The sequence below is a fragment of the Lissotriton vulgaris genome, chromosome 2_1, assembly GCF_964263255.1.
Source record: "Lissotriton vulgaris chromosome 2_1, aLisVul1.2, whole genome shotgun sequence".
NCBI lineage: Eukaryota > Metazoa > Chordata > Amphibia > Caudata > Salamandridae > Lissotriton > Lissotriton vulgaris.
Window position 1 is genome coordinate 1,016,421,536 of NC_141687.1, and position 13,770 is coordinate 1,016,435,305.

General features: G+C 44.1%; 1 protein-coding gene across 4 annotated transcripts in view; it reads left to right on the forward strand.

The window, feature by feature from the left end:
* The window catches only part of LOC147731545 (dipeptidyl peptidase 4-like), a 688,588-nt gene that overhangs the window by 569,465 nt on the left and 105,353 nt on the right, over nt 1-13,770 (forward strand). For all 4 annotated transcript variants that reach the window (XM_086956608.1, XM_086956609.1, XM_086956611.1 and 1 more), the window contains one exon: nt 13,639-13,763. In XM_086956608.1, the coding sequence (XP_086812734.1) occupies nt 13,639-13,763 (125 nt within the window). The remainder of the gene's footprint in view (nt 1-13,638; nt 13,764-13,770) is intronic.

A 13,770-nucleotide genomic window follows, 5' to 3' on the forward strand; every position in this document is an offset into this window, starting at 1 on the left:
ATCTCTGTCAAGGAGAACCCTAAATAGCCACTAAATTAACCTGTGCTTATTTGTGATGCACACAAACAGCAATACATTGAAAATACAACACAAAAATCCCACAGTAATTTAGAAAATAGAGTAAATTTTAATGATTTATTTGACAAATCAGTAGAACTGGAGTTATCATTTTTCTAGGTTTAAAGTGAAAACTAGCTCCTAAAAGATCAAATCGCCAACCGCTGACATCTAGTCGCGCTAGACAAGGACAAAGTCAAAAGTTAAGACTGACCGGGAAATAGAGCTGTTTGGAAATATAAACTGAATTGGGCACATTCTCCATTTACCTCTGGACTTGGAAGAAATTGCTAGAAAAATAGTCTAATGCAAACATCAGCAGGGCAAGGCAGCCAGCAGTGTATGAGGAGGAGGGATTGTCATCGGGGAGCCACTGGTGAAGAATCCTAAGTTCAGACTTAGTCTCTTTTTGGAAGGCGAAACTCCAGCGGGATGAAGCTGCAGACTGTAGCTGACAAGGGCTCCACAAGGCCTAACCCCCTTCTGTGAGGAATAGCTGAACAGGATTTGCTGCTGTGGAGAAGAAGGTAGCAGGAGCTGTGGCAAAGTCAGGCTGACCAGTGATGCACCTTGGGCAGATTGGCTAGCAGGTAGGTCCCAGCCTTCTATCATTTTTCGAGCCCATATTGACTGAGATGTTTTAAGTCCCAAGTTTTGGATTTGGTCTATCTGTAACAGATAGCACCACTTCCAAGGGTCTGGGAGGGCAGCAAGTCAGCAGAGCAGGCCAGCAGTTCCTGCAGAGCAGCAATCCAACAGAGTGGCAGTCCTTTCAGCGACATAACAGTCCTTCTTCCTGGCAGAGTATCCACAGGTCCAGAAGTGCACCGAAGAGTCTGAGGTCCAGTTGTGCCTCTTAAGTGGGGAGAAGCTTCTAGAGGCATACATTTGACGTTCACAGGTGCCCTGCCTTCCTAACCTTTCAGACTAACCATGGGGGAATGAAGTCCTCTGTGTGGAGACAGTACATAGACTATTTAAATGTAAGTAGGGCTGGTCCCTGCTTCTCCCTCCATTCCTGCCAGTGATGGCCCATCCAGTCACACCTAAGCTCCCCATTGTGTTTGGCTATGTAGAAGGAATACACAAAGCCCAACTGTCAACCACACCTAGTAATGTGGCCCAGGGGCAAACCTCAGCCACCAAATGGCTAAGGCAGGAAAATACCAAGGATTCACAGTGGATCAGAATTTCATGTTCATCCCACATATTAATAGAATTGCAAAAGCTGACAATTTTCCATTCGTAGACCTCAAGAATATTTGCCATCTAATCTCAAATGAACATTTCAAAATAGACATTTATGCTCTTGCCTTCTAATGACTGTACTTTGGTAATGTAATTATCACTAGCCCTGGGCGAAGAACTACGCTCCGTTCGCGGAGTTTGCGGAGTTTCGGCAACTCCGCGGAGAACGCGAAGTTGTCAAATACTCCGCAAACTGCTGCGTAGCATAGTTCTCGCGCGCTCAATAGCATTTTCGCGTGCGCGAGGATGCTTGTCGGTAAGATTGAGTTGCCGAACACGCAGAAACTGCAATCTGGCACAGAATTACTCGCGAACACGTTAGTAGTGACCGGAAATAAGGGGACGCGAGCGGGCGGGACAAACCTCATGGGTAACTTCACGCGCTACACATCCCGAGCATGCAGGCAATCAATCAATCAATCAATCAGGATATTTGTATAGCGCGCTACTCACCCAGAGGGTCTCAAGGCGCTTGGGGGAGGGGGGTCCGCTGCTGCTCGAACAGCCATGTCTTGAGTCGCTTCCTGAATCAAAGATGGTGGTCTTGGGTCAGGCGGAGGTGGATGGGAAGGGAGTTCCAAGTCTTGGCTGCCAGGTAGGAGAAGGATCTTCCTCCCATGGTGGATCTTCGGATGCGTGGCACGGCAGCGAGGGCATGGCTGGTCAATCGTAGCTGGCGGGTGGGAGTGTAGAAGGTCAGGCGGTTGTTGAGGTACCTGGGGCCCAGGTCGTGGAGGGCCTTGTGTGCGTGGGTGAGGAGTTGGAACGTGATTCGCTGACGGGGAGCCAGTGAAGGTCTCTCAGGTGTCCGGAGATGTGGCTGTGTCGGGGGATGTCCAAGATGAGTCGTGCGGAGGCGTTCTGGATGTGTTAGAGTCTTTTCTGGAGTTTGGCTGTGGTTCCGGTATAGAGGATGTTTCTGTAGTCCAGTCGGCTGGTGACGAGTGCCTGTGTGACCGTCTTCCTGGTTTCGGTGGCGAGCCATCGGAAGATCTTTCAGAGCATGCGTAGGATGTTGAAGCATGATGATGAGACGGCGTTGACTTGTCTGGTCATCGAGAGGGAGGAGTCCAGGATGAAGCCCAGGTTGCGTGCGTGGTCCGTTGGTTTGGGTGCGCTGCCCATGGCAGGGGGCCACCAGGAGTCGTCCCAGGCGGAGGGTGATGATCCAAGGATGAGGACTTCCGTCTTGTCTGAGTTCAGTTTCAGGCGGCTGTTCCTCATCCATTCGACTACGTCTTTCATCCCTTCGTGTAGGTTGGTTCTGGCGGTTCCTGGGTCGTTGGTGAGGGAGAGGATCAGCTGGGTGTCATCGGCGTAGGAGATGATGTTGAGGTTGGGTTGGCATACGATGGCTGCGAGGGGGCTCATGTAAACGTTGAAGAGGGTGGGGCGGAGTGATGATCCTTGTGGTACGCCGCATATGACTTCGGTAGCCTTGGATCTGTACGGGGGGAGGCGGACTCTCTGGGTTCTTCCGGTGAGGAACGTGATGATCCACTCCAGTGCCTTCTCTTGGATTCCGATGTTGCTGAGGCGCTGCACTAGGGTGCGTTGGCAGACCGTATCGAATGCTGCGGAGAGGTCCAGGAGGATGAGGGCCGCTGTTTCCCAGTTGTTGAGCAGGGCTCGGATGTCGTCAGTGGCTGCAATGAGGGCGGTTTCGGTGCTGTGGTTGGCGCGGAAGCTGGACTGCGAGTGGTCGAGGCTGGTTGGGCGAGCGCAATTGGTGATCCACTGTGTGAGGTTGTTGGCTGCTTGGTTGGGGTCCATTGAGCTGGCGGGAGGGTTCTGGCTCAGTGAAGTGGTGAGCTGGTCGGTGGTGATCTTGTTTTTTGGAAAGGGAAAGTGCACACCGGGTTTAGTGTATTGCTAATCTGAGAGTAATTTAGACATGTGTTTAACAATAAACCATTCTTCACTCATGTAATTGTAGTTGATACCATTTGATTTGTTTTATTTTTAGAGTATTTTCTGTTCCTATTTTTTTTAAAACGTTTTTTTTACCTTATTATACCCGGTGGTGATCTTGTTACAGTTCCTGCGGGGAACCTGTTGCGGGTGGTGGTGAGTCGTGGTCTTTCTGAAGCTGAAGTGGACGCAGCTGTGGTCTGTCCAGCGGAGTCCGGTGGAGTGGCTGAAGGAGATGTACTTGCTGGAGGAGAAGACTGGGTCAAGCGTGTGTCCGGCGTAGTGGGTGGGGGTGTTCACCAGTTGCATGAGTCCGAGGTTGGCGAGGTTGTCCAGCAGGAGGGTGGTGGTGTTGTCGTTGTTGTTCTCCAGGTGGAAGTTGAGGTCCCCTAGGAGGATGTAGTCAGCGGAGGCGAAGGCGTGCGGGCTGATGAAGTCTGCGATGTCTTCGTTGAATTGTGTGCGAGGTCCTGGGGGTCTGTAGATGAGGGTGCCTCTGAGTGTGGTCTTGGGGTCCGTGTGTATCTGGAAGTGAAGATGTTCGGCGGCTGTGAGGGTGTCGTCTGAGTTGGTCGTGATGCGGATGGTGTTCTTGTGGACGATGGCGATGCCTTCTCCTGTCTGGTTGACGCGGTCTCTCCGGGTGATCTTGTATCCGTCCGGGATGGCGACGGCGATGTCGGGTGCTGAGGAGGCGTTCATCCATGTTTCCGTGAGGAAGGCGACGTCTGGAGATGTGGTGTCGAGCAGGTTCCAGAGTTCCACGGCGCTCCGGAAGACAAAAACGGCTCGCGAACGGGTCAAGCAAGCTACTACGCATGTTCGCGGAGTTATGCGTAGTTCGCGGAGTGCAAGTGCATCTTCGCGTAGCTCGCGGAGTGCGGCTACGCGAACTACGCCCAGGCTTAATTATCACATGAGGTGTTTGCAACCTCCACTGCCCCACGCAAAGTTCTCTTATACTCAGCGGCCAGGCTGAGTCATTCAGTAAGGAAATATGATTGCTTCACCCTCATACTGAGAGACTGAGAAGCCTCCATTAGCTTCACGCTGCAGCATGAATACCATTCAGATTTAGTTGCCTGGCTCACAATTAGCCCACCATACATTACTAAACAACTTAACAGTTCCTTGGTACAAGAGAGCTAAGGAGTCAAAGTTCTCTGCGAACTGGAAGTTAAAAAATTCAAAAACGCTTCTGCACATTATTTTCTGGAGCAGTCACTGCAGCATGAAATTCCCTACCGCCAACACTCAGAACTCTAACACTGCTAATTGCTTTCCAAAAGCAAGCACATATGTTCTGAATATTCTTGTCCTAGCAATACACATTAATCAAACCTATCCTGCACTGGCACCTTTTTGGCTGCCTAGCACCACCGCAGACATCTTTGAGATGCAGTGCAAAGGTGCTTGTGTTGTAGGCAAGATTTTATTTGTGCAGAAAGTGGCACTTTCCTGCTCAAAAGCATTCCTCAGAGGCATTTTTTCCCCTTTTTCCTTCTAAGAGTGCTGCTGAAAGCATCACACTTAGAAAGAGAAAACAACAAGGTGAAATAAAGATATAGCTCCCCATTGTGCCTCCCCTTTGAAGACATAGCACTTTGATGCATTCCCAGGTTTATCAATGCTGGTACATCCGGGAATGTGCCAAAATCCATGGGTGGATGGGTGGGAACACCCACGCTCCACCCATGGATGCCTCCCTGGGGAAAAGTAACGCAATGCAGCAATTCGCGCTGCGTTGCATAACACCAGATTTATCAAGCCATGCAGGGTTGCATGGCTTGATAAATCTTACTTTAGTGTTGCGTCACCCTTTTGCCCTCTTTGCGTGGTGCAAGGGCAACGCAACACTTTGAGAAATATGCCCCTGATTTTATAGGACTATGGAAAGTTAATTTGTATCTGAAATGCCCACTGTTTATTGCTGGTATGTTTAGTCCTTTTTTGACTCTTTTTGATTATTTACCACACATACTTCGGGACCAAGGGCCAGATGTACAAAGCGCAATGTAGCGCCTCGCAAATTGCGAATTTTTTGCGACATGCAATTGGCAAGGCGCTATTTTGGATGTACAACAGTGTGTATCACACTGTTCGCGATTCCCAATGGGATTGCAAATTGAGAGGCTCATGAATATTAATGAGCCCCTCACAATTTGCAACCCCATTGGGAATGGCAGGCCTTCCCAGGTATGATGGCATGCTGGGCTCAGCAGACCACCATGTCTGGGACTGCTTTTAAATAAAGCAGTTTTTTTAAGCAGCCCGCTGTCCTGAAAGGAAAAAAAATGCATTTAAAAAGAAAAACATGAAACGTTTTCGTTTCATTTTTTAAGGGAAGGTAGTGGTCTCTGGGACCCCTGTCTGCTCTTCAAAAATATTTTCGCCTCCATTTGCAAAGGGGAAGGGGTCAACTGGGGAACCCTTCCCTTTTGCGAGTACATTACCACCCTTTTGAAGAGGGGGGTAATTTGCGAGTGTTTTTCAACTGCAATTGTGGTTGCAAAACATTCATATATGGGCTTGCACCCGCTATTAGGAAGGGAACGCCCCTTCCTAATAGCGAGTCGCAAAACCTTTTTAGCGAAATAGGTTTTGTACATGGCCCATGCTGTTTTTGCATTTGCAAATGGGTTTGCAAACCCGTTTGCGCATGCAAAAATGGTTATACATCTGGCCCATAACTCTTAATGGTCCTGGCACATGAAAGAGTGTAAAAAATAAAAAAATATATATTATGCATGTAAAGGGGTGTGGGTGAGACCTCTTGAGATGTTTACAATCATTTTACATTGTACATTACATCTCAGAGAGTATTTTATTTCTATTCCGAGCAAGAGTATGAGTGTGTAAATAAGATAACGAGGGGCATATTAGAAGGAAATGTTGGAGCAGGGATCTGTGCCAAATTTGGCAGTGCCACACCCAATATTTCTAAAACACAGGGATGTGCCATATTTACAACAATACGGCACACTCCTGTGTTCACCATAGCACTGGCGCTAAACTTAGCTGCCTAGCGCCAACACAGGCACTCTTGCACCATAGTGCAAGGGTACCTGCGTTGCAGGAAATAAGTGTAAATGTGCAGGAAGGTGGCCCACAGCACACATAGAAAAATAAAAAACGAGGATAAACATATTTGTCTTTGTCGCGCCCTTCTAATATCTGACATGGCATTAATTTTTGGCACTGCCTCAGATTTACACAACCATGTAAATCTGGGTTAGTACCAAAATGCAGCAGGTGTTGAGGTGGAACTCCACAGCAACACCCATTGCACGCCCTTTCATGCAAAGTGATGCATGGAAAGGGGCTGTATTTACAAGGTGGCATTATCTGGTAAAAATGGAGAAAGGCATAGTGCCACCAGAACTTTGCTAACAGTGATGTTCTGGTGGCGCTATCCCCTAGTAAATATACACTTGAGACTCTTCAACCCACTATATTCAAGAGGAGTGTTTCCAGATCTGTCATGCAGGTGGTATTTGGGGTCCAGTAATAGTTCCTATTCAATGTTGGCATTACAGCAAAGCAACATGTTATAATTTGATGAAGTGGGATTTACAGGTGTCACATGATTTTTAATTGTTACGCAGTTGTGGTGACCAGTGCTTTGAAAGGAGAAGGCCTGTTTATGGTTAGAGGTCAATAATATGTTTCAATACTAGAAAGAGGAAATTCGATAGGAAATTGTTATGCTCTGCATGCTGCCTGTCTAATGTCTATGTTAGGGGATTTTCATATGTCATGCAGACGGAACAAAATGGCACTTTTCTGAGTGATTCAAGATCAGAGTGACTGAGGTCCATGAATGGGCTGATGTAGTACTTTCCCTTGCTACAGCCACAGTAATTAATGTGCATCTTCACACAATGGTAGGTGAAATCTAGAATAGACCAGAGCACACCATGGAAGGTAATTATTCAACTACTCTTGGAATAGTTTTTAAAACACAGTCCCAAAAAGTTGCAGTAAACATGGTAGCACTAGCAAGCCAAAATATAAAACTAACTTCACAGTGTAGTAGCTAAGTACTATTACAAGCTGCAAAATACATGTGTAACAGTGCAACATGATAATATTTGAACAAAATTTGAGAATTCCTCAAGCGATACACAGTCAATGCAATTGTATGGTGTTTGTACAGACTAGTGAGTTCCTAGGGGGGACACAGTAAGAGTATTTGACACTAACTGACAATCTGGGCCATTCTAGGTATTGTGTTGGGTGTGGAGTCTAACTACTCCCTGTTGTGTATCACCTGGAAGGCAAGAATACAGTCCAATGTAGCACACACCTACTGAATTATTTGTATTACTTAACAGTGTGTTTGTGCATTACCGCTTTACCTGTTGTCGGATGTCCATTAACATTATTCACTGCTTCTGTTTGTTAGGCTACAATGGGGGGTGTTTTATTGATGTTGAGGAAGTGTTGAAATTAAAGTGAAGACTGTGGTGATAAAAACACCCAGATGCATTTTGGTGTTGAGATCAACCAGTAGTTTGTCTGTCCATGAGAAAATAAGAATGCAGTCATATCGGAGGAAGATTGAACAAGTAGCAGATTTGCAGGGCAGGAGTCCGGCATAAAAAAAAATCTAGTACTAAACCATTTACATGCACTCTATGGTTGTGTGTGTGTACAATCTGAACCTAACTACAACATCCCTGTAACCTTTGTTTTATAGTGAATTCCTAAGGTTTTTTAAATTCTATTTCCTAACTATATTAGCCCTCAAACCTTTGTTTTCTCAGTGAATTTCTACGTTTTTTTAATGCTGTCTCCTAACTATAAAGTCCCTGTAACCTTTGTTTTATTCAGTTAAATAGCATAGGTAGTAAACTGTTACAAATTTTAGTGGGATCTCATACAATAGAGTGGAGTGCTGTGTCATATAGAAAATTGTCGAATTGTGGAATAGAGTGTTGTACAATGGAGCGTACAGTTATAGAGCGGAATATAGATTTGGACAGTGGAGTGTACGAGAATAGAGTGGAGTAGTAAGTCATAGAGTGGCATAAACTGTGGTAGACATATAAAGTGGAGTTATATTGAGTGGAGGAGAGTGTCATAGAGTGAAGTGGCGTAAAGTGGAGTGGTACATTCCACTACCCAACTCTGTACACCACTCTATATCTGTGCACTCCATTGTACAACACTTTATTTCACAATTCAACAGTTTCTGTTTGGCACAGTGCTCCACTCTACTGTATGAGACCCCACTCCAATTTATGTTTACTACATACACTATGCCACTCCACTCCATGCCACTTTACTATTGACATGCCAATGCACTCTATTGTAAATTACTTCACACTACGTTATACCACTCCACTTGACGCTACTCCATTATACAAGACTTTATCTAACTCTATTCTAGTGCACAACAATGCACTCTAAGCAGCTCCACTGTTTGACACACTGCTGTACTCTGTGCAACTCCACTGTACTTCACTGTATGCCACTCGCTGGCACTTTACTCCTGTCTATACCCCTACACTCCAAAGTACAACACTGCACTATACTGTGGGCTACTGTAGAACACACTACTCCACTCTATGCAGCTCTATGATACTCTAGTCCAATATATAACACTGTGCACAACTCTTTGTATGCCACCGCACCCTACTTTAGTTCACTCTACTCTGTGACATAGTACTTTACTTCACTAATCCAATGTATGCCAGTCTGCTCTACACCACTCTATGCCCTTGCACTCAACAATTGCCAGTCAACTTAAATGTAGTCTACACGACTTTCCAATACTGTACACCACACTGCTATACTCTACTGTACAACTCATATTCCAATTAATTGACATTTCATTCGACTTAATGCTTTGCTACTCCACTGTAGTGCACTCCACACCACTATAGTCTATAACATGCCACTCTACTCTGTGACACTTTACTCCACTCTACATTACCCCACTCCAGTGTACTTTTATTCAGTATCAAGAAGTCATTGACAAAGGCCATGCCCTGCAGTTTCTGAAAGCATGAACACTGTAACCAGGCCACAGTCAATGCACATCACCCATTGGTGTGATCTTAACGATGCATATCATTACATATCTCAATACATTCAGTGCAATATTTCCAAATATAATGTGAAGGTTTTATTCAAATATCAAATACTAACCTATGTTTACCAATAGCCTTACAATTCCAAGAAAAATGTTAGCTAAAAAACTTACAGTTTTCATTAGAGGTAGTGATACATTTTTTAGACGCTCTAGAACACGGCCTGGGAAACAGGCGTTCTAGGCCCTTGGGCACTAAGGCCTTTGTCTTGATTGATTGATAGGCTTTATTTCGATATAAAAATATCATAAAAGCTTGCACAACAAGTATAAAACTTAACATTAAAAACAATCATTTCATAAATATACAAAGGGGATGAAGGAGAAGAAGGTGTTAAAAACAATTTAAGACAAGAATTAAATCGACAAGGAAAGCCTTCTTGCACGAATCAACCATGACCATTTTAAAAATTTTGACACAGCACAAACAATCAAAGTGGATGTGTCAGGCATTAAAGTACGTAGCGCCACTTTGTGCTGGCGGGTACCTAAAAGTCTGCATAAGGGTTTAAGCCAGCGCCTCCTAGGAGCACAATAGTCCGGGCATTCAAAGAGAACGTGGGCTACCGACTCTACTCGAGTAGGGCAACGTGCACAAAAGGGGGAATGCTGCAAAAAGAATTTCCAGCGGGCAACTAGTTCGCCTACTGGTAGGGCCCCCACTCTGAATTTAAAGTACAAAGCTCGGTCAAAAGGGATAGAAATGATATCTAAGTAAGGTTCATATGCCACCACAGACTTAATCCTTACAAAGGCTACTGTAGAATTGCAATGATGTGGATCTAAATGTAATTTGAGACCCAATTCCAATACAATTTCTTAATCATGGCTTTAGGTGGGGCAGTTCTCTGGGCCCACGCATCACCCAGCCCTAACTCCACTAATAACCATTTTACACCCCTCAGCCATTTAATCCTGGACAAGCCTTCCATGGCCATAACCTCTGATAGTGCTTCTGCATAGGAGGCTAGTTCGGGCACCCGCCACAACCGCGCCCACAGGAGCAAGGGGCGGAGTAGCGCTTGGTCCTTAATCGATCTGCAGCCTAGATCCAATAGAACGGGTACTGTAGGAGTACTCAACGGGAGGGCCATCAGATCTTTCAAAAAATTTGCTCTCCGATTTTACTAATGGGTCGGGGTTGCACTTACCCCACAACTCCGCCCCGTAAAGGGCAGCGCTAACCCCTCGAGCTTTATATATCTCCATAACTGGGGCTATGGGTTTACTTGTGGAGGAGCGTTGTTCCTTTAGTAATACACCCCTCACCGTTTTATGACTCAGAAGCATTTTTTGGATATGTGGGTTCCAACTAAATGTGTCATTAAGGCGGATACCCAAATAATAAAACTCGGATTTCCTCTCCAATGGAACAAAATTCAATACCGGAGGACGCCCAGGTTTCTTAGGAGGATTCATAATCAAGTACTTAGTTTTGTCCGTATTGATTACCAATCCTCTCAATAAACAAAACTCCTGAAAACTATTCAAAAGGCTTTGGAGACCCATAGGAGACTTTGAAATAAGAAGGGTATCGTCTGCAAAAAGCAGTGTTGGGATCCGTTTACCCGCCAGGGACAAAAAGCAGTGTCGGGATCGGTTTACCCGCCAGGGAAGGCCTTTGTCAATGTGCCGAACTGAGAAAGATAGTTGGACTGCAACCACACTGCAACCAGCAGAGCAGTACCTAAGAATGATGCGTTTCAGGTAATAAATTATAAATCTTGTGAAGTATCACAGGTATAATTAGTGAAACGCAAATCCTCTTTCATATTGTAAAGACACATCAAGAACACTATATAATGATAGATACACTTTAAAAGTGTATTTTAAAATGTAAATCCTGTCATATTGAGCATAGTTAGGCCTTCAGCAAAAGTCAGTTAAGCGATTTTGCACTGCCGGTTTCTTCTCAGAATCCTGGCATAAATCTCCGCCCTCGCCCTCAACACTCTGTACCTAACTTATATAACATTTTCTGTTGATTGTTGAATCATTGAGAAAAAAATTAACAGACCTGATGCCCTTTCTCTCATTTTCATTCTGTGAAAGCGCGCACTTTAAATTACAATAATTAATGTGAAGTGGAATTATCAACTTCTATGAAACTTTGTTCACAACTTTGTTCAAGACTTAGGCCCACATGCATCAATATCGGCATTTGCGATTTCTAAATTGAGAAAAATAGCGATTCGCAATTTAGAAATCGCAAAAGCCTATGCATGATTATTTTTTCATTTTTTATGCAATTCGGTAAAAATCGCTATTTATCGCTATATATGGGCCTAAATGCCCATAGGAATGAATGGGAATTGCGAATTCGCAATTTGAAATAGCAATTCATCAATCCATTTCAAGGGTGGAGAGGGGGTCTAAATGACCCCCCCCCCCTGCACCCATGAAATGTACTTTTCAGTAGAAGTTACATACACACATGTCCTAAGGACATGTGTGTCTGTAACTTAACAGTTTAAAAAATGCATTTTGTGCATTTTTAAACAATTTCACAAATTACCACAAGGTTGAACTTCGTGGTAATTTGCACTTCCAATGTGAAAAATCGCACATTTTTTGGAAATGATGCATAGCATTTAAGAAATCGCAAAATTGCGATTTCTTATATGCTATCGCAATTTTAGAAATCGCAAAAAAGTTGCGATTTCTAAAATAGCATGATGCATCCCAAACAGCACTTTTGGAATCGCAAACGGCCAATTTTAAGGAATCGCACCGTTTGCGACTCCAAAAATGCTTGATGCATGTGGGCCTTAATAACAATTATTTGAGAGAATTCAGCTTCGGATTACATACTGTTAATATGACCTAGCTGACTTTATTATCATGTCGCAAAGACAAGTGACCTAAAACGAATATGCTTTGTATTTTATTCATTCATACTGAGAATGATTAACATATGAAACCTATGAGGGGGCTACCCAGATGAATAAAAACATGATATTTATAACATCTGCCATTCGTAATTATTTTGCGACTAGATATGGTATGTACCCAGCCAATATTGGCCTGGTGGTCCTGTTGTTACTTAACAGGCCATTCTAACCTTTTAAACTACATGGAGTCACTGACCACCAAAGCATGCTTGAAGTTCTTGATATGCTAATGGGACTGCTTAAAGGTAGGTAAAATGTGAGTTAGCTGGGGCTACATTTTCTCACTTAGAGACACCACAACTATGCTTATTTCCACCTAAATGATGTCCTTCTGGTGAAAGGTGCAACACACTGCCACTGGGAAACAACACCCACCCCCAGGTATGGCAGGGGATTGATTGAGGGTCAAAGCAAGGGACAGACAGAGGTAGGGCTTGAGAACTTTGGAACCCTGCACAAAGGTACTGGCTAATGGGCATCGTGGATTGGAGGGATAGAGTGTGTCGCAGAACTAACTAATTTGCTTTTTGTCTTCATTCACTGGGAAATGAATCTGCTATATTACTTTTACATGCTTTTCAATACTTGTGCCTACATGTATCAAGACTGATGTTATAAAGGAAACTTGGTAAAAAAAACACAATCCCCATTTTATTTAAGAAGTTGTCCAGTAAATACATAACCAATAATGTATGATGATCATTAAACCATTCACCTAAATACTTCGTTTTTCTCATACTTTTCATAAGTGTATGGTCTAGTGTAACCACTATAAATACAATTGCTTCACAGAAGGTAAGTTTAATTGAGAAAGGTCTTGAATGGCAACTTTCGGGGTACCAATTAATCCTTAACTCCCACTCAAAATCATTATTTATGGATGTAAACAAACACATATAGGTCTTCCTGTTATTTGTTTCCTGGGTTGAATATCACTTTAAGAGGGTCTGGAACGTTTTCGACCCTTGGGAATACTTTTTGGTATTTGGAATTTGAAGCAAATGTATCTCTTTCCATCTCTCCAATGGCTCTTTGGGTTTTAAGTGGTCCAGGCCATGCGACGACTAATGCTGACATTGACACTGAGTTAATGAAGAACTGTAGCGAAGGCACCGATCATCTGACCTGCAAAACCGGAGTAGGGATGGGTGAAGTGCAGGGATTTTACGGTTCTCTAGGAGGGGAGATGTCCTGAAGGTGTGTTCTTGTGGGCAGTACATCTCTCATCATATAGCTCTTTCAGTCTCACACTTTCCCTCGAGCTCTCTTTGCTTCAGCCTGTCTTTGCATCTTCATCCAGGTTGGTTGGTATGCTTTGCTTGCTGTTCTTGCTTCTTTAAATACACATGTTCTCTCCTTCCAACGTCTGAGGGATGCCTAAAAGACATTTTCATCATAATGCACTTGAAGTGAAAAATAATTATGCTCATTTTTCAGAATAAACCTCAAAGAGAGTTCGAAAACTCCCGAATGTCTCACTTGCCAATTGCGGCCAGAACGATGCCAATACTATTCAGCGTCCTTCAGCAAGAATTCGAAGTTTTACCAATTAGCTTGCAGTGGTAAGTA